Here is a 27,878-nt window from a genome sequence, read left to right as displayed (position 1 = left end):
CTAGTCTGTGTTAATGTCATTTTTAACTGGCTCGTATTCCGGTAATATTCCGTCGACGTTTTGGAAATATCTCATTCCGAACCCGTACGAAGGGTTGACCATACTTCCGCCTTCTCGATCGCTCGGAAGTCTTCCATGTTCATCACGTGGCTGCGTATTATCTCGCGATATTCGCGTCCTAAATTTTCCTCTGCCGATTTTCCCGTTCGCAACAATATCCGCGACACACGCCTGTTCGAACCCTCGGTTATTAAATTTGCGAGAACTATCCTGTCGCCTCTTTATTCTGCGCCACTACGCTAAACACTCCGCACTCAACGGTAATTTCGCCATGCGGTTCACGACTTCACGAGCCACCGTATTTCGCAATTTACTTTGCACGCTTGCAATATTATAGTACTTAATGTTCCGGATATTTAATCCTACTTCTGAGATTGTTCTAAAATTTATAGCGGATATAGGCTCGAGCGACCACACCCAAACTCTTTAAATTCGCTTTAATACTTCGACACACTTTATTTCTATTCGCTGTACACTTATTCTGCCTACCACTCGGCACTTCACCTGTTTATATACACATTCTCTCTTTCGTTCACACTCGTCTCATTCGCTCAACTTCGCATTTGTACAATTTCGCGGCTATTTCAAACGGTCTACACATGTATAAAATGAACCTCACAATGAAAATCGTCCATCTAGTTATAAATCAAAATCTTAAACACTAATTATAAAAAGTTTTATTTCTAATATTTGGTCGGGTTTCCTTTACTGTTCTCTACTTGTCTAAGCCTATTAATCGATTTAACTAATTTTTCGGTATATTCAGAAGAAATATTTCATTCGATTTTCAACGCTTCTTTTAATTGTTCTTTGTTTGTTATAAAATGTTGCCGAATTTTGGTCTCTAATTCGTACCGTATGTGCTCAATAACATTTAAATACGGCAACTGGGATGGTGTTTCAATTACCTTTGGGCAATTATAGAGTAACCATTCCCGAACGATTGCAGACTTATGCTTAGGGTCGTTGTCCTGATAAAAATGGAATGTATTCAAAATCCCTAATTTTTCGGCATTTTCTTTCAAATTCTTCCTTAAAATATCTAAGTACATCCATCTGTCCATATTTCTCTCAATAAAATGTAATGCGTCGACACCGTGGCTGCCATGCAGTTCCAAACCATAGCAGAACCGCCACCTTTTTTTAACTGTGGGGGTGATATTCTTTACATTTAATTCTGTGTTCGGTTTCCTCCAGACTGTGACCCTCCCACCTGAACCGAAAATGTGAAATTGACTGTCGTCTGCAAAAAGAACGTTTTTCCAAAACGAAAAGCCTTGATTAATGTACTTCCGAGCGAATTCGATTTTTTTAAGCTTGTTCTTTGCACTGATGAACAGCTTTCTTCTTGCTACTCGATCATGATAATTATTTTTCCGTAGTATTCTACGAATATTTTCTGGGTGCCCCTTTTTATTTATATGTATTTCAACATCTGCAACTATTTCTGGGGCACTTTTTTGGGACTTTTCTTAATTTGTCGCAAAACATATCACTCATCATGATCACTTAAAATCTTTTTCTTATTTTTTTTTAATTTGTTTGATATGCGGTTTTCACTTTTATATCATTTAAGATTGTATTCTACTGTAGTACCATTTCTATTTATAATTTGTGCAATTTCACGTTGAGATTTACCTTCATTATAATGGAAAATTACTAATTTTCGTATCTCCATTGTTTGTTTTCTTTGAGATTCCATTTTACTCAATCGATAAATTAATGAAATAGCGTGATAAAGCTATGCTCATCTAATGCTTACTAAGCGAAAAAATTTGAAAAACAATTGAACACACATATGTTAGTTAGGGGAATCCCCGAATATTATAGATGAACGATTTTTATTGAGTCAAAGGGTATAGCCGAAGAAAGGGGTCAAATGCGCCTTTGAACCAAATTTGACATACGATGGATCCATTGATAGAGCATCAGAAAAAAACATTTTGTGCCAACTTTCAACTCTCTATCTTGTTCGGAAGGGTAGTTATTGTGAAAATTCGGATTATCGAAATTGTGCCTATTTCCCCTTTTTAATCGAGTACGAAAATTATGAAAAAAATCTGGTGCATTGTGGTTATCGAGATACGTATTTGAGAATTTTTTCCGATTTTTCGATTCCAAATTCTAGGTGTGAAAAATTAAAAACGCAGAAAAATACAGATTTCCTGTTGAAGCTTTCGAGACACTAGATTTATATAATTACTATAAATGCGTATTGTTATTGATTATGTCCCTGAATTTTTTCAGATTTTGTAGTAGGATGCGCCGTAGTAGCAAAAATCAAAAATAGACTTTTTCGGCGTTTTTCGCGTGAAAAAGCAACTTATACTTTGAATTTTTGTATTCCCTTTAATGGATAACTATATTCTATGGTTTTAAACAATTCTATGTTGAGTGGAACGGTGTATAAAATAGAAAAACAAAAATAAGTCATTAAATTAAAGGTGCTATGCGCGTTATATTCAGAAGTATCAGCAGTAATTTTAAGATTTGTGATGGTGCAGTGAGTAAATTGTTTGGCTATGATGGATACGCTGTAAACTTTTTGACGCTGGTTCGCGCCCCGTTTAAACCATATCTTTTTTTTATTTTATTAATTATATATTTATTTCATTTTCAACTATAATATATAACAATGAAAATGTATTTAAAATATTTAAAACATATTTTCACTTAAAATATACACAAAAACAATTATGGAGCAGTTTCTATTCCATCGTTTCTCTAGCTGCGTAATATTAATACATTGAGGATGCTGAGGGGTCAAATAACAAACCCACAATCTACCCCACAATTATTAAATCTCTTTATTCGCCAGAGTGTGGGTAACATGTAGCCACACGTAGGTTAATGTTTAACAGTCTGAACTTTATGCACGCAACTGCGTCTTTACCAAACTGTACGTAACGTGTCTCTAACAGGACTGAGCTATGTAACACGGCGTCTTTCAAGGACCGAACGTAATGCGTTTATACAGGGTGTTCGGCCACCCCTGGGAAAAATTTTAATGGGGGATTCTAGAGGCCAAAATAAGACTAAAATCAAGAATACCAATTTGTTGATGGAGGCTTCGTTAAAAAGTTATTAACAATTAAATTCAGCAATTTCAAATCGTTCTGGAAAAATTATTTTCGGTTACGGGGGTCAATTACAATCATTTTTGGTGAATAGACATACCCTCGAATTCTACCCACTTTCTAGAAAATAATTCGAGAAGGTGTGAAATTTTTCGACAGAAAAAAAAAATTTCAATTCGTTTTGGAAAAAATATTGTTAGCTGTGGGGGTCAATTACAATCATTTTTGGTGAATAGACATATTCCCAAAATCTTGCGCATTTTCGAGAAAAAAATTCAGTACGGGCGGAACTTTAAACGTTAATAACTTTTTAACGAAGCTTCAATTAACAAATTGGTATTCTTGATTTTCGTCTTATTTTGGCCTCTAAAATCCTCCTTTAAAATTTTTCTCAGGGGTGGCCGAACACCCTGTATATGAACTATATTGGAGGCGCCATTTTGTTTGTTCTAATTATGACTTTTGATTCGTAATCAGCGACCTCGGAAACCCCTACCTTAAAATTTTTAGCTAAATTGAAGAACTCCTTCATATTTTGGCCATCTTTTCAGAATTTGGGACCACTGTGCATCGGTTTGGAAACCTAGAATCCAATGTTTCTCTTGTTACTCGTGCATAATGGGTCGGACAGCCATGAAATTGGCAGATCATCTTGTAAAAATTGAAAATATTTTCATCAACTTCTCGAAGCCAGCGCGGATTATCAACAGACCAATAATGGGCATTCCGTAGATTAATTGAGCCATTATTATTGAATGTTGCTTTGCCCGTAAACAAAACATTAGACGAAAATGAACGATTCTGATGTAATCCCCATTGAGAAAAATTAATTCGACATTGAAGGACCTTAGTATGTTTACTACAAGTCTCACTTGCAATAAACGTATTCTGCTTTCATATTTTAAATTTTATACATTTCCTCCAACCATGACCTTGAATGACCTTGAATAATTTATAGTCACTGAATTCCTAATGAAAGGGATTATCATTGTAGGTGTTTCAAAAAGGGTGATCTCATTTAAAAAAATGAAGGTGACCTTGATTTCTTTAAAAAAAATAACATTGAAATAAAAATATTTTTGACATTGTGTGAGGCCCATTGTACCATTCAATTTTGTCTTCAAGACATTTGACGTGTCTTTAAAAATAACAAAGATATTTCAGGTGCAAATGTTAGGTGACTCACTCTGTATACAAGTTATTCTCGACACGCTCGATGTTCAAAGCCGCTTGATTTTTAAGAATTGGTGGGGATAGCTGCAGACACTTAAGTGAGCACTACTGTAGTTTCAAGGCAGGAATGACTTTATCTTTGCCACAAGGTCATCTTTCCAAGGAATAATTTTTTGAATCTTGCAGGTTATTGTTCATCATTGCCTCGCGTATTTTGTTTTCATACTGTTCGTTGACAGTCAAATTTGAGTACAGAAACTGGACACGGAACCACGAATCCGGTTCGTAATCAGGAATAAAGTACTCCTTTAGTGGAGCTCTTGACATAGCGTCTGGTATTTACATTTGCTTTCCCGCGATGTGCATGACATTCAGATCGTATGCCTGTAAGGCAAGCATTATCCTCTGTAAGCGAGTCGGTACGTCATGCGAGAATTTCTGGAATAGGTACATTAAATGTTTATGGCCTGTGTCTATCATCACTCGATTGCTATAGACATATTGGTGGAATTTTTCGTACTCGAATTAAAATGCAAATAATTTTTTTTCTTATTGGGTGTATTTTTCCTGTGCTGAAGTTAGAATTGGAGCTGGAGAACTATAGGCCACTGGTTTATTATATGATGGCTGACTTAAATGATTCCACCGACAGTACGCTAAGGGAGGAAATACTTGGATTGCAATGTGCTCAGATTGGCAACTTTACAATTGCCTGTTTCAAAAGTATAAAACTTTGTTTGCAATTGCCATCCCACGTTCTTTTTTCAAAGATTTCTAAGCATCATTGTTTTTTGCGACAAGTTCTCTATAAAAGGTCCTAAATAATTGACTATATCTAGTATCCATTGCAACTCCTTAACATTTGTAGGTAACGGTATGTCCATTATGGCTTTGACTTTTTCCGTGTCGATTTTTAGACCTTCCACATTGAAGTCGTAGATCGAGAAACGTATTTCGTGTATCGAGAAGCGTTTCGGCCGCAGTTCTCGTTGTCGTCGACTTGTGTTAGAGTGCTTTTGCAACTTTCACAACTATGATTAATTAATTGCACTTATTTATACTTCTGTTGCTACTTCTGACACCATGTTTAGTAGATTCTAATTACGATGGTATAAATAACCGTTGATTCTGTTTTACTATGTAAAACTTCATTTCTAAGCATCTGTCGACTGACTCTTTGTTCTCCGTCTGTTCCGCGTCCCGTGCCTCGATCCATTCAGTCCGTTTCGCCCCTCTCGTCGTGCAGCGCGCACGATACAATGTAATAACAACCTGATTCCGTGGTCATGACTGTTACAAACTTAAATAAACTGAAAATTAAGTAACAAGAAATTATCAAGTTATGGATTTTTGTTAGCTAGATTTGAGTTTGGCCCCACCGTGCGATGCAATTTCCCTTAATGATTTTTGTTTTTTAAAATGATAATTTCCCGCTCTTCGATGGTTGTTTCCCTCCGTTTCTAATTGTAATCCATATTATCAAGCTAATTTTATAACTGAACTCATTGCACTTTTTGTTATCAAATTACTAAGGCATACGAGGGTAGTCCCAGAAGTACCCGGCCTGAGATATAGATGGCGGTTATTGTTTAAAAAAAAATGACTGTGATCGGAAGTACCAACCTTACAGAGTTTAAGTTTGAAGACGCTACATTATTTAGTATTTGTTTGACAGCCATTAATAGTGAACACTCTCAGTGAATTTGTAAACATGGAAAAAATTGGTCATCGTTATGTGACACAATATTTTTATTTGAAAGGTCTCAGTCCAACTAATATCAAAATTGAGCTAGATTCTACTCTAGAGGAATCTGCTCCTTCATTTACAACAATAAAATATTGGGTGGCAGAATTTAAACGAGGCCGTACGAATGAAGTGACCACGCCGGAAATGGTGAAGAAAATCCACAAAACGGTATTGGACGATCGTCGACTGAAAGTGTACGAGCTTACAGATATGTAGGCATTTCAAAAAGTGCTGTGCGCAAGATGGGTGCCGCGCTTGCTCACAATGGAACAAAAATAGCGTCGTGAGGATGTTTCAATCGAGTGTTTGGCGATGTTTTACAGGACTAAAGCCGAGTTTTTGCGTCGATTCATAACCATAGATGAAACCTGTGTCCAAAGAAAGCGAAGACAGTTCCATCTGTTGGCAAGGTCATGGCGTTAGTTTTTTGGGATGCGCGTGGAATAATTTTCATTGATTATCTTGAAAAAGGAAAAACAATCAATGGCGAGTATTATGCGAATTTATTGCAGCGTTTGAGTGACAAAATCAAGGAAAAACGGCTACATTTGGCGAAAAAGAAAGTGTTGTTTCACCAATACAGTGCACCAGTTCATACATCCGTTATCGCGATGACCAAAATCCAGGTATTAAAGTTCGAATTGTTCCCTCACGCACCCTATTTACCAGATTTAGCCGCCTCGGATTATTTTCTCTTTCCAAACTTGAAAAAATGGCTCGGTGGTAAAAGATTTTCCAATAATGAAGAGGTGGAGTCTGCGGTTAATGGTTATTTTGAGGAACTCGATGGTTCTCACTATAAATAGGGTATCGAAGCTGTTGAACACCGCTGGGAAAAGTGTACCCAGCTAAAAGGAGATTATGTTGAAAAATAAAGATATTTGTGTTTTTTTTTTTTTTTTTTTTTGTTGAGTCGGGTATTTCTGGGACCATCTTTGTACTACGTCTGATTCTTACTATTCAGATAGTTCATTGTATCATTTGTTTCAATAGTAGAGCATCTACGCATTTCATCCTGTGATTGTACAAAGACTTTTGTAGCCCGATATTTGTACCACGTAATACAATAAATATGCTTCACTTACTTAATGGAAAAAGATTCTTACTTAATGGAAGAAGTTTTGAAAATTAAGAAATGTAATTTAATTAGGTGTAAACTTTCTCAAAACAAACATTATACAAATAGTAATAAAATTAAATTGAACAAATTTCATTCTTGTGTATGAACGCTTTTGTGGGCAACTGTATATCTTCTGCCTTTCATAAGTAAAGCTTCAATAATAGCGTTTTCTCTATCTGGCAAATGTTTGCCACGAAGTATTTTCTTTTTTAAACTTTATAACACTTATGTATTACAAATTTTATTAACCCAAATCACATAATGGACTTTGAAGAATGCTAAGTAAAATAAACGATAGGGAAGCAAAAGATTAAAAATCTCAGTGGTAACAAAATAATACAAATGTTAAAGATTGATATATCAATGAAACGTTTGAAGTTTAATATTTTTATGTTTTTATATAATTATCTTTGTTGTATACACTAAAGTGTCAATTCTATTATTAGACTGCAGATGTGTATGCCAATAAAATATGTAAAAATATGTAAGTGACATATGTCAAATATGTATCAATAATATACCAAAATATACAGGAATATGTAAAATATATTTAAAATATGTTCAAATAATTTTATTACTTACACATAATAATTTTAAATTACAATATATTAGGAGTATTTCTTCAATATTGTCAGGAGTTAGTTGATGACATTTATCGCTTAAAGTCAATTTATAAGTTGAGAACGAGCACTCAATATTACAAGATGTAATTGGAGCATATTTGAACTTGCTAATCTAGCATACTTTAATTGTTTCAGGTTCTTTAACAATCTGATCTCATAAAATTCGTTTCCATAAAACCTATCTACCAAGAATACTTCAAAATGATTGATTAATACTATTCGTAGCATCTATGAACTGTTATCATTAATGATGTACTATAGGTAGACACGAGATGTATGAATAGTTATGTTGTCATTTCTGCCGCGACTATCATATACAAACGTTGAATTAGTAGACTGAAATAGATGTTCGGAAATTCATATAAGCATTAATTTTATGAAAAGAAATGCAATAAACATATATGGCATATGCAGTATGTTTCGACATATGTTTTTATACAAAATATACAAAACATATGCCATATGCAAAATATGCAAAATAAAAAATATATTTGGAAGGATTTATAGTGATGAAACTTCTATTTAGGTTTCACTGTTTTATCTATTTCCTAGAAACATATCCATTTGCATAAACATCCGTAGTCTATCTATTATACACAACTAATAATAATATTATAATCTTCTCTTAAACTGTCAAAATACTTAAACATAGATTGGTTATTATATGTATATATATATATGTATATAGTATACGTATACATATACTATATTTGTGATACGCATTGTATGGAGAGTGATATTGTTACTTGCAGGATTAATTAAATATTAAATATTAATATTGTTAATTTCACATTTCGTTGTAATTTTTGAAAATATTATAATATCAAACGAAGTTTTAATTCTTCGTCGATAACATTGGCTTCAAAAGAAAATTTTTTTTTAGTCTTATTTTACTTGCGTACTTTTCCGTTCGACCGATTGTGAGCAACTGAGTACACATTAAGAGGCAGAATAGCATAATGTAAACATTTGAAACTGCTAAATATAAACATATTGCTAAGACATTCCATGTAAATACAGTTTTTATTAATTGGTGCAAAACCGAGCCAATCTATTTTTTTTTTTTTTTATTATGTTATCTTTAACTGTGATAAAGATGTAATGTTTGTTTTTTAATATTTAATATTTTTTAATATTCTTCTATATTCTTAGCAATAAATAATGATTTATATAAAACTTCTGATTATTGGTTCAGTTATGCTCCTTATTGTACGTTTTTCGTTAATCTATCAGCTAAAACTACGTTGAACATACCTTTCGCGATATCTTTAATACCATTTATTTTATTAATTGTGCATCACCGACACAATGTTTATAGGACTTTTTTTACTAGAAAAGGAGCTCTTATTTTTGATAGTGGTACCAAACAGTGAAATTCTCAAGTAAACTCGCAGTTAAAGGGGATATTCTAATATAAAGTGCGTTTTTTAAACTTTCTTGGGGAATTTTTTGCATATAAACTATAACATCTTGTGCAGTAAAATTTACAAAGTTTATTTATACGTATTTCAGTAACATTTTATAATTTTTTTGGGTTTATTTTTGGGTGAAAGAAAGTTGAAATTGGTGGTACTACATATTTTCAGACATAGTCGCTTTTAAAAATGGTCGTCTCACGGTGTTCATGATATCGACTATTCTGTTTGTTTAAAAAGAAAAAACGTATAAGATTCTTAATTAGTATGAGTTTGGCTTTAGTCGGTAGCAAAATTAAAAGAAAAAGTCGATAATTAAAAAATCGACAACACTTTGAAATTTGATTACCGATTTTTTAATGTTTTTTTTTAACTTCGAAGACCTAATAAAAGAAAAAAAATAATAATTTTGAGTTGATTCTAGTGCGAGCTATAACTATCGATGAATATGCACTTAATATTTTAAGCCAATTGGTCAGATAGATTTTAAGATATCATGGATAACATTCTGATAAACATAGCTTCAAAAAAATGCTTTTAAGATTTTGTATCCCTATAACAATAACGTTAACCATCACGCCCTTTAAACAGTCATAGCTTTGTTAATTTTGGAATTGTGGTAAAAGGTTGTGCAGATATAATTTTCAATGTATTCTTTAAGAAAAACCAAAAAAAAAAAAGAAATCGATTTTTTCAAAGATTCACACTAGAATACCTCTTTAAGTTGTATCTGTGCGGTACTTTTTTTCTAATGTTTTCAATATGTTTTAATATTTTTCAAAGGGTATAGCCGAATAAGGGGGTCAAATGTGCCCCCAAACCGAATTGAACGAATGATAGGTCATTCGATAGCTTATCCAAAAAAAACCATGTGTGCAAATTTTTAACTTGAAATCTCGACCGTGGGGGTAGTAATGGGGTGAAAACGAAAATCATGTTTATGAACAATTTCTCTTAACCTATTGAGTAAAAAAATGTAAAAAAATTCAGAGACACTTCGGGTACTGGGACACATATTTTGGGAGATTTTCAGATTTTTTGATCGAAGAACCAGGTAGTAAAAAATAAAAAACCGCAAAAAATGCCGAAAAATGCCAATTACGTATCGAAGGAGGCCCGGAACTACTTTTATACTTTTACAGTAAACACGTATTGCTATTACTATTATTCTCAATTTTTTTCAGATTTTTCATTTTGGTGCGCCGCAGTGAAAAAAAATAAAAACCGATTTTTTCCTCATTTTCTGCGTATTAGAGTAACTTACACGTTGAATTTTTATGCATTCTTCGATATGCGAGTGTTTTGTACACTGTTTAATGTTTCTACACTAAGCAAAATTACATAACAATTGAAAGAAATAAAATAAACCAACCGTTGAGCGCAACATATCCTAAAAAATCAACGATATTTTCAACGGCGTCGTTGGCGCAGCGTTAGAGTGTTCGACTGTGGAACCGCTGGAAGTTTTTTTACCGTAGGTTCGAGTCTCTCTTTGGGACTTAGTATTTTTTTTCAAATTCTGACTATATAACAATGATTTATATTTATTTATAAATATTCTAAAGGCATTTTACAAATATTTTAACCTGAAATATATATAAATATAATTTTGGAGCGTCTTTGCGTCCTTATTTTTTTTGTCAACCACGATTATTGTTTAACATCTCTTAAACTGAACTTAATGTGAAATGTTAGTTATCAAATCTCTTACCTTTGACTATTGTGAATGGATTAGAACAGAAGATTCTATACTGGCTTACTATTACTTCTTCAACCCCTTCGATCAAGCAGATCTTTCCTTTTTTTTCTCTTTCTTTGATAAATATGAATGTTTGCTACAGAGTAACTTGCTACAGAGTGACTAATAACGAAAAATAATCTTACGAAAAAAACGATTCCTAATAACTACAATGTACCAGAAAACTGTGTCATAAACCGAATTTTCAAATCACTTTGGATTTTAACAGTATATTAAATATTGCTATAGTTTAACAATATGTATCCTTAATTTTTTTGAAGTTATTTTTAAATGATGTGGAGATAAGAAAATCATCCTATGCAAAAATCGCACCAAAATTATATTTATACATATTTCAGGTTAAAATATTTGTAAAATGCCTTTAGAATATTTATAAATAAATATAAACCATTGTTATATAGTTAGAATTTGAAAAAAAAAATAACGAATAAAAAAAAATTCTAAGTCCCAAAGAGAGACCCGAACCTACGGTAAAAAAACTTCCAGCGGTTCCAGAGTCGGACACTCTAACGCTGCGCCAACGACGTCGTTGAAAACATCGTTGATTTTTTAGGATATGTTGCGCTCAACGGTTGGTTTATTTTATTTCTTTCAATTGTTATGTAATTTTGCTTAGTGTAGAAACATTAAACAATGTACAAAACACTCGCATATTGAAGAATGCATAAAAATTCAACGTGTAAGTTACTCTAATACGCAGAAAATGAGGAAAAAATCGGTTTTTATTTTTTTTCACTGCGGCCCACCAAAATGAAAAATCTGAAAAAAATTGAGAATAATAGTAATAGCAATACGTGTTTACTGTAAAAGTATAAAAGTAGTTCCGGGCCTCCTTCGATACGTAATTGGCATTTTTCGGCATTTTTTGCGGTTTTTTATTTTTTACTACCTGGTTCTTCGATCAAAAAATCTGAAAATCTCCCAAAATATGTGTCCCAGTACCCGAAGTGTCTCTGAATTTTTTTACATTTTTTTACTCAATAGGTTAAGAGAAATTGTTCATAAACATGATTTTCGTTTTCACCCCATTACTACCCCCACGGTCGAGATTTCAAGTTAAAAATTTGCACACATGGTTTTTTTTGGATAAGCTATCGAATGACCTATCATTCGTTCAATTCGGTTTGGGGGCACATTTGACCCCCTTATTCGGCTATACCCTTTAGTAGGAACATTGTGTACACAATTTTGCAAATACTCGTATATTTTCTTGTCTTTGTAAAAATAAAATCATTTAATGATTTTAAAAATTATTAAAGTTGTAATGTAATAACCTTCAAATGACTGAACTGACAATATTTTTAAAGGACGGAAAAGAATGCCTGTGCCTGGTCCCAGGAGAAGTTGAAAGAATTATTTACCAATATGAAGATAGATGGAGATGAAGGTTTGCACTTTATCTTTTATTTTTAATCTTTTTTATATTTAAATGATTTCAGTAATGAAGCTACAATAGATTATCTATGTTTTAGAGAATAAGAACATACTAGAATAAATAATTAACTTTGGAATGGCATACTGTTTTTTAAGACTATCGCACGTCACACTGAGGTCATTCATGTTTTGCGCGATTGTCGTACATTTTAAATATGTAAAACATTTTATAAAAATTCATTGAAATACTTTTAAATACCTAGTTTACAAGTATAAAATTTAAATGATCAGTAAAAGTAGAAGAATCTATATATTTCCAATTGTTTTGCACTATGTTAGCTAAAATAAGTATTAATTTAATGATTTGTAGAAAATAATAAAAAACGATTTTAAGAATTTATATTTATGACTTAAAGTTTTCAGAAGAAATATTTCTTAAACAAATTTTTAAAAATCTATATACATTTAAGGAAGTGAATATCGTACATTTTTATAAACATATAGCAAAAATGACTTGTAGTGAATAAACATGTTTTTTTTTTTGGTTCACTGTAAAAGTATGATTTTTTGTTTAAACAGTGAGTAAAAAACATGTATAATTGTTAAGTTCATAAGCAAATTTTATGCACAACAAGAATTTTCATAAACGTGTAGTTGCTGTAATTTTTACCAATTGGTTTATTGCAAAGTATACAATGGTATAATAGTTTTATATCCTTATTAAGTGGCCAAACTGTGCATGTTTTCTTTTGTAATTTATGAAAATAATTGTATGTTCTTCTTGTGACAATCATTTTTTTGCTCCTTTTATTGTATTGCTATAAAAACTTCTTATTCCTGTACATTGGAATGTTTTGTGTCTTACATTAATTGAAACTTTCTATTGTTCAGAATCTAATTTATAATTTGTTATTACATTTATTAAAATTATATATACCTGTATCGGTAACCATGTTTTTTTTTACAAAATGATGATTATCTTATAAAATAAATCATCTTTTATTTATTTACGTAGACAATTTTGTTGTGGTCATTAAAGACTGCGGTATGCCATTCCAGAGATAACAATGACTACTTATATCCATCCAAATAAAAATATTATTTTAACACATTCATCATGGTAACTTTTTTCATGAAATTTTGTATTAAATTATGATATTTGAAGGTATACGGATAATAGGGGCGTAAACGCTAGAATTACTCTGTAAATTTATGTAAAAGTAGTAAACGAATTAAAAAGGTACTCTCTGAACATGTAACGAAGTTTTAATTGAATATGGCTTACACGGAACGAAATACAATACGAATCGTATATGTATGTATATTCCGTACTACAGTGAATGTGTTAATTAAGAGTTTATGATGTTATACATATAATTTTGTTCAACCTTTTACAAAGTATTTAAAAAAAATTTAGTTCTCAGAAGCGAAGAAATTTTTAGTTTTAAATCGTTAAGATTTAGTAGTTTTATATATTTAACTTGTTGTTAATGTTAATAGTATAGTGGAAACACTTTAATATCATTAATTTTATAATATAAAACTTTGTATACCAAAATATAATCAATGAAGTTGTGTTCCTTTCAGTTTCGTGTACAGTAACAGAGGTAGAAAAATGCGAGGGTGAGGCAATGGCAAACAATAGGAAAGGTAAATTAATTTTCTTCTATGAATGGAATATTGTTTTAAAATGGATATGCAACGAAAAATCTGATAAGAAGATAGAAGGTAAAATAAACATTCCAAATCTATCCGAGGAGAATGATATTTCTGAAATAGACGTAAGTAAAACGTCTCTGCAAAACAAAATTCTAGTTACATATAAGTTCTTAAACATTTACTTCATAAATAAGTGTATTAAGGTATCTAAGATATAAAATTATATTACGATGCAGATCAATTTTAAATATAATTATGACGCCAAATATATTAATCTGTCGACGACACTTTCCAACTATAAGTGACGTCTTTTTACTTCTCTTCTGCGATGAAAACAGGCGGGTCAAACCTATTTTTGTCTAGGAATCGGAGTATTAGTGACATAGACGTCAATTTAATAGAAATATAAAAAATAGCAAAACAATGAAAAATTTAAATATTTTTTTCGTATGTTATTTTGTATAAGAAACAGTTCTCTAGAATAAAATTTTTCCCAGGGTTGGTCGGAGCGATGGAGGTCACTTTAGCTTGGCTGATTATAAGTGAGCAAATACAGATTTTATTAAACAAAGCTTAGTTTTTTCTGCTCGACCTCCCTACAATTGTCACTTACTAATACGTAAATATGATCCAAATCACATCGTGTTTTGCCTTATTTTAATTAGTAAAACTTCACAAATACGCTGGTAAAAGATTAATTTAAAAAAAAAATAGAAATAAGAAAGTTCTATTTTTGCATTAGCGTTGTTTCACCGATATGTTTTCACTTGCCGTATTCGTCTACGTTATGCGAAAGATAAAAGTAAATTTCAAGCTCGGCTCGAAGTCCTATCAAAAATAAGAATCAACACCTTCATTGGATAAGTTTGAGATGTGGGGCCCAAATTTTTTGCAGTTATCCAATACACATGATGTCCGGCTACCTTTCGGAAAAAATTTAATGGGAGATTCTAAAGGCCAGAATAAGATGAAAATCAAAAATAATAATTTGTTAATTGTCGCTTTGTGCGCGCGATAGGTTGCGACAAGTCGGTCCTAGTGGCTTTCACTCAGCATGAAAAACTCTACTTACTGACGTATTGGCAGCCTTACAGTTTTGTGATTGAGAACCACTAAGAGCGACCTGCCACAACCTACCACGCGCTCGTAGCTGTTCGCAAATTGCCTTCCTACAGGCAGATCTTTAAACGTTAATAACTTTTTAATGAAACCTCAATTAACAAATTGGTATACTTGATTTTGCTCTTATTTTGGCCTCTAGAATCTCGCATTAAATTTTTTCCGAAAGGTAGTCAAACCCCCTGTATACTGCATATCCTGAAGAAGTTGCTTGCCCGGTGAACGTAAGCTAGTGTACCTCCATATTTAAAACAAAGATCGAGTGTCTGTCATTATAAAAAATAATCGTATGGAACAAAGAAACGAAGAAATACATTTAGTAGCAGAAGAGTAGCATCAACGACTCAATCAATTCGATCGACTAATAAGTTTGGTGTCAGATATAATGAAACACTTTTGCATGCAATGTTTATGTATGAACATTCTTAAATTTAATATAACTTCAAAAAATGATTCATGAGAGTAAAGCTGACTTTTTAATGGAACTTTTCAGGGTAATAGGGTATGTGATACTAAAATTATTATGCATTCCTTGCTAAATCGATTACCGTCTATACTCTAGAACATGGATTTCGATGAAATTAAAATACGTTGTAGTTCATATGAAATTCGAAAGAAGAAGAGTTAAGTTACCATGTTGCTGGTTTCTATTGTATTTGCCAAATACAAGGCATCAAAATTTACGTTTTTAATATGCAGGGTGGGGCAGTAACTATTAGCACCTCAGATATCTTCGAAACTATAAGTTTCACAGAAATATTTGCTAAAGTAAATTGCACAGTACGAAGGGCGCTATTGGGTGGCGATAATAGTTTTTTTGCAGGTGGAGGTACTTCGGACATTTGAAGGTCACATCCAGTTTTTTAAATAGATCGGTATGTTTTTGCTTCCGTATCACGATAGAGGATCTTAAAACGAGTTCAACGACCTATTACACAAGGTCATTGAAGGTCATAGAATTTGCACCGTCACAAATTTTATCCGTATCACGTTAGTCTTCACCAAGAATTGCATGGGAACGACTTCATGAATCGCGTTGAGTTTTGTCGATGGGCTATACGTCAGATTTAAAACAATGAGCTTTTTTTTAATACCGTCTTATTTACTGATGAAGCAACATTCACAAATCACGGGAATGTTAATTTGCATAACATGCATTTATGGGCAGCGGAAAATCCACATTGGCTGCGACAGGTTGAACATCAAAAACAATGGTCTGTGAATGTATGGTGCAGTATCATAGGTGATAAAATTATTGGACCTTATTTAATGGCAACGTCTATGCTAATTTTATTAAGGATACATTGGGTCTTTTGTTAGAAGAGTTACCTTTATTTACACGACAAACCATGTGGTATCAACATGATGGATGCCCAGCACATTATTCATCGATTGCGCGAAGGGAACTCGATGAAAAATTTCGAAATCGTTGGATTGGACGCGGCGGTCCAATATCGTGGCCAGCTCGTTCACCAGACATAACACCTTTAGATTTCTTTCTGTGGGGAACACTGAAAGAGAAAGTGTACAAAGAAGTACCAACTACATCTCACGATATGCAACAGCGAATTATTGCAGCCTGTGCATCAATAAGTTCTGACGCTGTAAGACTTGCAAGTCAATCAATCGTAAAAAAAATCCAACGGTGCATTGACAGTGATGGTCATCATTTCGAACACCTACTATAAACATGTTTCATTTACTACCAAAATCGTAAGTATTATCGCCTTTCTCTACTTTCTATGACCTTCAATGACCTTGTGTAATAGGTCGTTGAACTCGTTTTAAGATCCTCTATCGTGATACGGAAGCAAAAACATACCGATCTATTTAAAAAACTGGATGTGACCTTCAAATGTCCGAAGTACCTCCACCTGCAAAAAAACTATTATCGCCACCCAATAGCGCCCTTCGTACTGTGCAATTTACTTTAGCAAATATTTCTGTGAAACTTATAGTTTCGAAGATATCTGAGGTGCTAATAGTTACTGCCCCACCCTGTATAGAGGGTGTTCGGCCACCCCTGAGAAAAATTTGAATGGAAGATTCTAGAAGTCAAAATAAGACGAAAATCAAGAATATCAATTTCTTGACTGAGGCTTCGTTAAAAAGTTAAAAAATTAAATTAAAAAATTTTTTGGAATCGTTCTAAAAAAATTATTTTCAGTTGCAAGGATCGATTACAATCATTTTTGGTCATTACACATACTCCTAAAATCCTACGCATTTTCGAGAAAAAAATTCCTTAACGAAAATCTAATGTGAGGCCAGAACTGCTACTCTGAAGTTTCATGCGTATCTTTAAAATGTTCACATAACTTGTGAACAGGTTGGATGGTTTTAATGTTTCAAGCGACAAACAACGCGTATTTTGATGAAGAATATGTAGAAATTCTAACAATATTGAAAAAGTTGTTCCTTGACCCCATCAAGTTGGAAAAACCCTATAAAAATGGTTCAATTTTCAAACAGTCATAACTCCTGCAATAGTGAATATATTACAATGAAACTGTTTTCTGGAGTAGAGCTCGTGGGTACCTATAAAAAAATATTAGACAACTTTTCTGTAGAGTGTTAAACAAAATCACTAAAAATCAAAACCGAATTTTTAAGAAAAATTGACAGGGGGTAGGTGCCTAAATTTTTCGACGAAAAAAAAAAATTTCAAATCGTTCTGGAAAAATTATTTTCGTGTGTGGGGATCAATTACAATCATTTTTGGTCAATAGACATACCCCTGAAATCCTACTCACTATCTAAAAAAAAATTCAGTACGGGCGGAACTTTAAACGTTAATAACTTTTTAACGAAGTCTCAATCAACAAATTAGTATTCTTGATTTTCGTCTTATTTTGGCTTCTAGAATCTCTCATTAAATTTTTCTCGAGAGATAGCCGAACAACCTGTATACAGTATGTATATCAGTACTGCACATGGTTCAAAACCTTATTGTTTCATATTTCTACTCTATCTCATAGTCCTACCTTTTCCTCTACTACGTTCTCTGCGGTCAATTAGAAAAAATCGTACGTCTAGAACTGTAGGTCGTTAAAACTATAACATTGAGTATCTCGTAAACTATTACATTTGCTTTCCAAATTATGTTATTAATTTTAGTATCTAAAGTCTTATCGCCGTGCAATACACCATTATAAAGTCAGTTTCGTATTTTGGGAACTCTAGTTAGTATTACTTTATATTACTGAGAGGAATTTAACCAAAATTGACGAAATTCTGCCTCTCCTCTCTCTTTCTATTGGTTTACTTCAAATTTTATATATTCGTACATCTATGTGGTTGTCATCGATTCCCCAGTCAATTTTTCTGTACGTTTATAGGAAATGGGCAAAAGTAGAGCAGAAGTGTCGCCTAGGAAAAATGAAAATAAATTAATAACTTTTGAATAATTAAAAATATTTCAATGAAACTTATAGTAAAATTAGCAGAAAGTTATTGTTTTAGAACGATGTAGTACCTACGAGTTGCCATACATTTATACAGTGTGTCTCACGAATTTTGTCCACTTAAATATCTTGATTATTTCTAATACGAGAAAATGTTACTTGCAGAAGTTGTAGGGTTTAAGAAAGTACATAATATGGTATAAATGGCATTCGTGCAAGTAGAAGCATAGAGGATATTATAGAGGTTTAAGGATTTTAAAATGAAATGTCTAATTTCGTATGCTGAATTTCAACAGAATGGCATACTGAGTATAAAAGTATTGAAGAAGTACGTTTGTCCTAAAAGGGTCTAGCCGAATAAGCATGGTAAAAGTGCCCCCAAACCAAATGGAACGGGATTAATACCACTCGATAGGTGGTTCGAAGAAACCCCTTTTCCCAAAGTTTCAATCCGGTATCTCTACTACAGGGGTAGTTACGGGGTGAAAATCATTTTCTGGTTTATCCTTAATATCTCCCGTTCTACTCAATTAAAGATTATGAAAAAAATCATGGTTATTCTATCGATTGATGTACATGTTTGAGAATTTTTTCAGAATTTTTGGATGCAAATTCGATTTTTAAAAAATTCGAAAATATTTTAACCATCGATTTTTTGTCGAAGTTATCAAGTGACCACATTTGTTTTTATACAGTATAAAGCTCTCAAAAGAATTAGTAATCCCTAATTTTTTCAGATTTTTCGAAGGGGTGGAACGTAGTCAAAAAAATAAAAAATGATTAAAAAATAGTGAAAAAGCTTTATATTGTCTTAATTACTTACGTGACCATGCTCATATTTTTACAGCTATAGCGTAACATTATGACTATTAATGCGTAATTTTTTCAGATTTTTTGGAAAAGTGCATTATTGTTAAATAAATATGAATTCATATTTCCTACTTCTTCATACCAAAAAAGGCCGCACATGCTTTTAAAATAGATACAATTAAAATATATTTGTTTACATACTTTGTTAACTGGTCGCTAGATGTAATTTCAAATATGTACGTGTGATACTGGACTCCTGTTGATCAGAACCACTACGACGCGGCACGGCAGGACGCAGCGCCGCGCGGCGCGATGCGCTGATCATTTTGGTCCAGCATCCTTGTGTATATAATATATAAAATTAATATTATAATATATATTATATACATGAAGTTTTTTAAATATTCCTTAAATATTTTTGCTTTAATTAAAATAAATGATCTAAACAAGGTTTACCTGCTATTATTATTAACCGATTTACTCGAGTTCCCAGAAATGATCGAACAAGATCTAAAAATATTTTTTACGGGATCGTATCAATTTTCCCAAGCAATATCCTATCTTGCCGAAATAATGAATGAACAAAATGAAATAAACCTCAGTTATCTAAAACAAAATGAAAATATAGTTCAGTTCAAAGTGCAATCACGACATATTAATAAAAAACTGTACAAGTGCTACATAGACTATACATCAAATTCAACGGGCTACTCGGGAATTAGACGATATTTCTGTGAATAGTGGTAACAGGACAATTGGATGCTGCTTCCATATAGCTGCGATAATTTATTATCTATCGCATGCCAGATACACTTCAAAAATAATAAAACCTGCAGAAATACTGAGTAAATTACTTGAAAGTGAAATAGTAAATCCTGTAATAAATGATGACAGCGATGAAGATTGAAGAACAAACCAAGTTATTAATGCTGGCAATAAAAATAATAGCAGGTAAACCTTGTTTAGATCATTTATTTTAATTAAAGCAAAAATATTTAAGGAATATTTAAAAAACTTCATGTATATAATATATATTATAATATTAATTTTATATATTATATACACAAGGATGCTGGACCAAAATGATCAGCGCATCGCGCCGCGCGGCGCTGCGTCCTGCCGTGCCGCGTCGTAGTGGTTCTGATCAACAGGAGTCCAGTATCACACGTACATATTTGAAATTACATCTAGCGACCAGTTAACAAAGTATGTAAACAAATATATTTTAATTGTATCTATTTTAAAAGCATGTGCGGCCTTTTTTGGTATGAAGAAGTAGGAAATATGAATTCATATTTATTTAACAATAATGCACTTTTCCAAAAAATCTGAAAAAATTACGCATTAATAGTCATAATGTTACGCTATAGCTGTAAAAATATGAGCATGGTCACGTAAGTAATTAAGACAATATAAAGCTTTTTCACTATTTTTTAATCATTTTTTATTTTTTTGACTACGTTCCACCCCTTCGAAAAATCTGAAAAAATTAGGGATTACTAATTCTTTTGAGAGCTTTATACTGTATAAAAACAAATGTGGTCACTTGATAACTTCGACAAAAAATCGATGGTTAAAATATTTTCGAATTTTTTAAAAATCGAATTTGCATCCAAAAATTCTGAAAAAATTCTCAAACATGTACATCAATCGATAGAATAACCATGATTTTTTTCATAATCTTTAATTGAGTAGAACGGGAGATATTAAGGATAAACCAGAAAATGATTTTCACCCCGTAACTACCCCTGTAGTAGAGATACCGGATTGAAACTTTGGGAAAAGGGGTTTCTTCGAACCACCTATCGAGTGGTATTAATCCCGTTCCATTTGGTTTGGGGGCACTTTTACCATGCTTATTCGGCTAGACCCTTTATTGTTTCTGAGATATTTGACTGTTTTCATGAAGCATGTTAGAAATGTTGGCCATCTGCAGTGATGCAACGTTGTAGTCTTTGAACTGTTGCGTTCTTTACACCTCTTATTGTTGGAGCATCTATTGTAGTACACGCTGCAATAATTCGTTACTTCATATCTTCCCAAGTTGTTGTAAATCTGAACTTCGTGCTGACCAATAAATAGTGCCTCCACGTCTTATCCATCAATTTGGGAACATGTCATCAGGTGTATTTCTCATCCTAACATAATGTGTTAAACATCCATTGTACTGACACCATATTGTCTAATGAATGCTTAATGGTACACTTTCTAATTTTAGTAACATATTTCTTAAGAACACATATTTTCGACCAGTAAATGTGACGTTAATGAAATAAGGCCAATTATTTATTGTCCTACGATTATTACATCACATATTAATTGATCATTGTCTTTGATGCGTGTTATATAAATTAACACGTCCACTGCTGGTAGCCTCATCGGTAAATAGTATTAAAGAGAAGAAATTTTGATTGATTTGTAACTGCTCTTGAGCTTATACATATACATATAAAATCTAACACAATTTATATAATCTATGTCATGTAATTTCTGGTGAAGGTTAATATGGTAAGAATAATATTTGTGACAAAGGAGAATTCGTAATGCACTACTTTTACTGACTGTAGATTCATGCTCAATCTAACGTAAACTAATATGAAGATTATGACATGCCAGAGTGAAGGTAATAAAATGAAAACAATCAAATATCTCAGAAACGGTAAGTTTTAGAACAAACTTACTTCAGTACTTTTATATTCAGAATACATCAATCTGTTGAAATTGAGCATATAAAATTGGGCATTCCGATCAAAAAAACAAAGTTGCATACGACTTCTATAAGTAACATTTTCTCACATTGAAAATAACCAAGATATTTAAGTTGAGTATCAAAAAGAAACTGGACTCTCTTTACAGAATCTTTATTAGTCAATCATTTGAAATTTGGTTTCCATCACCTTCAAAGAAATCCCTTTCTTGTTGATTATGTTTAGTAATTAAAGGCTTCTTTCTGGCAAATCTCGATGTATAACCTATATTTTTAAAACATTTCCGAATGGTTGAAGAATCAATTTCTATTTTATCACACTCTTTCAACTGTACAGATATGTCAGTCAGATGATGTTAATTTTGAGTTATTTTCTTATCAAACGAAGGATTTTTCTTTTGTATTTTTTAGACAACTTCCGCGGACGACCAGTTCGGCACATATTTACAAAATTTTCTTTACCTTTATAATTTTTAATTATACTTCGTAAAGTTTTGCTTCTATTCATTACTTTTGCTATTTATGAATAAGATTTTTTTTCATTATGAAGATTCAATATTATTTTTCTTTCTTCGATCGTTGTTTCGCATTCTTTACGTCCCATTTTGCTATTACACGAATACGCTTCACTAAATACTAAGTAAATGTGTAACCTATAACAAATCGGGTATTCCTCTATGTACGTATAAAAAACGTATGGGATTCCCACATGCGTATATAATGCAGGAAATTACTAAAATATCAGGGGTGCCAATACTTTCCCACATATGATATTTTTGAATTAATGTTAGTTTTTAATTAATTTAAATAAGTTTTGTTACTGTAAGCGTATTACTGAGAACATACTTTTCACCTAATATAGAAGCATTATTGAATAATTAAACGTACTTTTTTGTTAATGTTTTTTGTGTTTAAAAGGACTTTGTTGTTTTCAACCACAGAGTGCCAATACTTTGTCACGGCACTATATATGTTCTTTAACTCAACATTTTCTTCATCTGAATCTAATCTAATTAACTTTGTGTACGAAAAATAATGATCTAAAAATTCTGTAGAAGATCAATTATATGAATAACATTCGAATCTGAAATATCATATAAATGTTAAAATACTGTTTATATTATTTATTATAATGAATCTTGTTACAAAACAAACACACTTATTTTCCATTGTAAAAAGAAAACTTAAAACTAAAAAAACATTCCTCGACATGTGCTTCTTTCACACACACACCACACTACCCCTCTTATCTGAAACGGTAAACTCCTAAACACTAAAGAAACTAACGAATTTTAAGTCATTTTTTTTAACACGCCTTCTTGACTTAAAATTTATCAAAACAACAACAAAAAATTAGACATGAGAAACAAAACAAAAAGGTTTTACAATATCATTCAAGACCTAACAATGCTCGATAATTTTTAAATTTTGTCTTTCCTAACGATTTAGTCAGTATATCTGCAATTTGATCGTCCGTAGATACCTTTTCGACACTTATTAGTCCTTTTTTTTCATAATCATAAACTAAATGATAACTTATATCTATATGCTTGGAATTTTTTGAAAATTTTCCATTTTTTGATAAGGCTATCGCTCCACTATTGTCTTCATATATTTTTACTGGATTGTCATTCTTCACGTCAAAAACAGATAAAATGCCCTTAATTGGAATGATTTCTTCTACACAATCAGCAAGAGCGTAGTATTCAGCATGCGTTGAGGCTCTGGAGACAATTTTTTGTTTTTGCGATTTCCATAGTACTACATTTCCAAAAACTCGTATGATTATCCCTGTAGTCGATTTTCTGTCTGTAGTGTCTGCAGCCCAATCAGCGTCAACAAATGCATCCATTATTTCCTGAGTAGTTGAGTTATAAACAAGATTTATGGAACGAGTGTGATATAAGTATTTTAGAACACGTAATGCGTATTTGAAATGTGTGCTGTCATAGCTATTTTGGAATCGACTTAGGTAATTGACCGCAAATGAAATGTCTGGGCGAGTACCATTTGCAATATACAATAATGCTCCAATTAAATTCCTATATTTCAGTTCTTCATCCACTATATCAGCAGATTCAATTTTTAGATTCATTTCCATAGGTGTATCGAACCTTTTACTATTTATTATTCCGTACTTATGACTAAGATTTTCAATATATTTTTCTTGATTCAAGTATATTTCCTTTTTACTTTGGTTACGTTGTACTTCAATTTCCAAGTATTGCTTTATTTGTCCCAAGTCTTTCATGCGGAATCGTTTATTAAGCATAGTCTTAACTTCATCTATAGCCATTTCATTTATACCACTGATTAATATATCATCCACATATAAAATAATATATATTTTTGTGTCGTTTATCTCTCCAGTATACAGACAGTAATCATAATCAGATCTTTTAAAATGCAAGCTTATCATGTAATTATGAAAACAATCATACCAGTCACGTGGACTTTCTCTCAATCCATAAAGCGCCTTCTTAAGTAAACAAACCTTATCTGACTGTATATTACTACCATCAGGAGGGTAGATGTAAACTTCAGACTTGATATTTACGTTTAAAAAAGCTGTTTGAACATCCATTTGTTCTATTTTTAAATTTTTAACACATGCAATTGACAGCAACACCTTTAGCGTGCTCATTCTTGCAACCGGTGAATAAACTTCTTCATCGCTTTGGTACAACTGTTGGAAACCTTTGGCGACAATGCGCACTTTGTATACTCCATCTGTCTTGATTCTATATATCCATTTTACTTCAATTATTTTCTTATTTATTGGAACGTTGACCAAATCCCATGTGTCGTTTTCTTTTAAACCATCAAGTTCTTGTTTCATAGCCGCTTTCCATTTTCTTGACTCTTCGCAGTTCAGTGCTTTTTGGTAGTTTTCAGGTATCAAAGCATTGCAATAGTTTGTATATACGACATGATCATCAAATTTCTTTGGTAACATTATATTACGCTTGAGGCGTGTATCTTTTTTAACTTCCTCAGTCTTGCTGCATTGATCATTGTCAGTTTTATTTTCTTTTATTTTCAAAACTCTTTCTTCTTCTTCTTTTGGCGTTTCCCCTTCGTAGTTTTCTTCGTTATCAGTATTTCTATAAATGGTATATCTTGTACCTTTTTTTATAAATTGCACGTGACGACTTACAACTATTTTGTCATTAACTAATATCTTATATCCGGTATCTGTATACCCTATTAAAATTCCTTTTTTGGTCTTTGGATTTAGCTTTGAATATCTGCATGCTTCGGGAATTCGTACAAAAGCAGTGCTTCCATATAAGTGTAAGTTTGAAACATCAGGCCTTTTATTAAAAAATATTTCATATGGTGTTTTTCTTATTCTTGTGTTTGCTAATAGGCGATTTCCAATGTAGGCAGCCGTATAAATACATTCTGGCCAATAAAACTTGTCGACATTTGCCTCTGACAGCAAGCAGCGTGCATGATCCATTATCGTTCTGTTGTACCTTTCGGCGACTCCGTTCAATTCGTGTGTATATGCTGGTCCTGGTTTCAAATAAATACCTTCTCGTTTCGCTAATTCATAAAAGTTTTTGTTAAGATATTCTCTTCCATTGTCACATCAAATTTCTTTAATACTTTTTCCAGTTTGATTTTTTACTAATTTCATATACTTAATGAAGCAATCAAAAAACATCACTTTTTTGTTTCATGCAATACACAACAGCAATTTTACTGAAATCATCTATAAAAGACACAAAGTATTTCTCACCATTATGACCTGTCTGAGTTATTGGACCATGGACATCTGTATGGACTATTTGTAACAAATCATTTGCTCTTGTACGTTTGTTTTTAAATTTCAAATTTGTCATTTTATTCTCCAGACAAATTTCGCATTTTATAAATTCGTTTTCGAGTTTTACCGGTGTTCCATTTAGCAGCCGAGCTTCACACAAATATTTTAAATCTCTAAAATTTGTGTGACAAAGTATTCTATGCCATTTTTCTATATTTGAAATTCCCATTGAACTAGTGTACGTACTTGTTTTCTTATTCTCAAGATTGGCAACTTCTCCATTTAATTCAAAGAGTTTATTTCTTTTAACAGCAATAGCAATGAGTTTTTCTTTCGAATTATAAATGTTAGCATTGTCTTTCTCAAACATTATGGTATTGTTTTGATTTACAATACAAGAGACACTTAGTAAGTTTTGTTTGATTTCTGGTACATAGTATACATTTTTAATCTTTATTTCCTCTGACTTATCATTAATGTTAATCATTACATTACCAATTTTTCCAGATATTAGTTTAAAACCATCACCAACTTTAATATCAACCGGGTTTTGTAGATTTTTGGATTCATAAAAGTACTCATCTGTGTTTATTATGTGATCTGAGCAACCACTATCTAGTAGCCATTTAATATTTGTACTTCTTGTTATTTTAGTCGCTTCTTCTATTTTGCTACTTTTCATTACTTCAACCTTGAATGAATTGTAATTTCTACTGTCATCTAGACTCGAATTTCCAGCCACTTGTGTATTGTGTCTATTTGTATATCTTTGAAAAAGTTGCCTTTTGTAATAATTATTAAAGTTTTCTGGGCAGTAACGTTGGATGTGCCCTGACTTATTACACTTGTAACATACCGCTTCAGTAGTTGTTGCACTGCTATGCTGATTACCTTTTGAATTGAGATACTTGTTCTGATTGCGTTGTACGTGTTGAAACCTATGACCTCTAGGATTTTTAGTTAAATTTGAACTAAACGTGTGAATGTAATTTCTGCTGTACTCACTACTACTTTTACCGTTTCTCTTTTGATACTCTAACAGTAATTTAGATTTTACATACTCAACTGTTTTTTCCTTCGTTGGCAGTGCATCAATAATATCAACAATACGTGAGAAGTTAACATTAATAACAGATAATTCAATTTATCCTCTTCATTCACAGTCTCACCAGTATTTTTGAGCCTATTTATATGCGTTTCAAATTCGTTAAGGAAGTCACTTGGATTTTCACCTTTCATTTTTAATTCTAACAATCTTCTTTTACACAATAGCTTTACTGCACTGTTTTTAACTAGATAAATTTCGTCAAGTTTTGCAATCATATTTTTCGCAGTCGTTTCTGATATTATTAATTCTAACTGAGTGTTTGAAATACTGTTTACGATGTAATTTTTTGCTTTAATTTCTTTTTTATTCCAATCTTCGACTCTTATTCCAGCCGGTCTATCATCATGTAGAATAACCTCGTTACAGTCTTTCATTTCTAAAAATAAATTTAGCCTGAATTTCCACTTATCGTATCCAGTTCCATCAAATATTTGTAACATGAAATCGTCCTTTTTTTCACTTGCCATGCTTCTATCTTAGGTTATCTTCCTTTCACAACTAAATTTCTTTTCTTTACTGTTACAAACAAACCACGGACCTCTGCTACCATGTTAAAATACTGTTTATATTATTTATTATAATGAATCTTGTTACAAAACAAACACACTTATTTTCCATTGTGAAAAGAAAACTTAAAACTAAAAAAACATTCCTCGACATGTGCTTCTTTCACACACACACCACACTACCCCTCTTATCTGAAACGGTAAACTCCTAAACACTAAAGAAACTAACGAATTTTAAGTCATATTTCTAACAATAAAAGTTAATATACGAGCAAAAATAACCTATAGTTCTTACACTGTTACAGTGGATATTCTGACAATACTATGTCGTAAGAAAAGCAGCACTTCATGTGATACCTGTCTCGATAAAAATATATGTTTTATGGAAACTGTGCCGAGTTATAATTTTGCATTTAAAGACTCGTATTCTATACACAATTCATAA

The 27,878-nt window shown here is 32.1% G+C and overlaps 1 protein-coding gene across 2 annotated transcripts in view; it reads left to right on the top strand.

Moving 5' to 3' along the window:
• Positions 1-27,878, top strand: part of LOC143349808 (activator of 90 kDa heat shock protein ATPase homolog 1) — a 117,880-nt gene that overhangs the window by 19,247 nt on the left and 70,755 nt on the right. For both annotated transcript variants that reach the window (XM_076781354.1, XM_076781353.1), the window contains exons 3-4: positions 12,282-12,361; positions 13,936-14,129. In XM_076781354.1, the coding sequence (XP_076637469.1) occupies positions 12,282-12,361; positions 13,936-14,129 (274 nt within the window). The remainder of the gene's footprint in view (positions 1-12,281; positions 12,362-13,935; positions 14,130-27,878) is intronic.

The sequence above is a fragment of the Colletes latitarsis genome, chromosome 14, assembly GCF_051014445.1.
Source record: "Colletes latitarsis isolate SP2378_abdomen chromosome 14, iyColLati1, whole genome shotgun sequence".
In the NCBI taxonomy this organism is placed as follows: domain Eukaryota; kingdom Metazoa; phylum Arthropoda; class Insecta; order Hymenoptera; family Colletidae; genus Colletes; species Colletes latitarsis.
The sequence above is the reverse complement of the archived record's forward strand: the minus strand, read 5'-3'. Positions and strand labels throughout refer to the sequence as shown.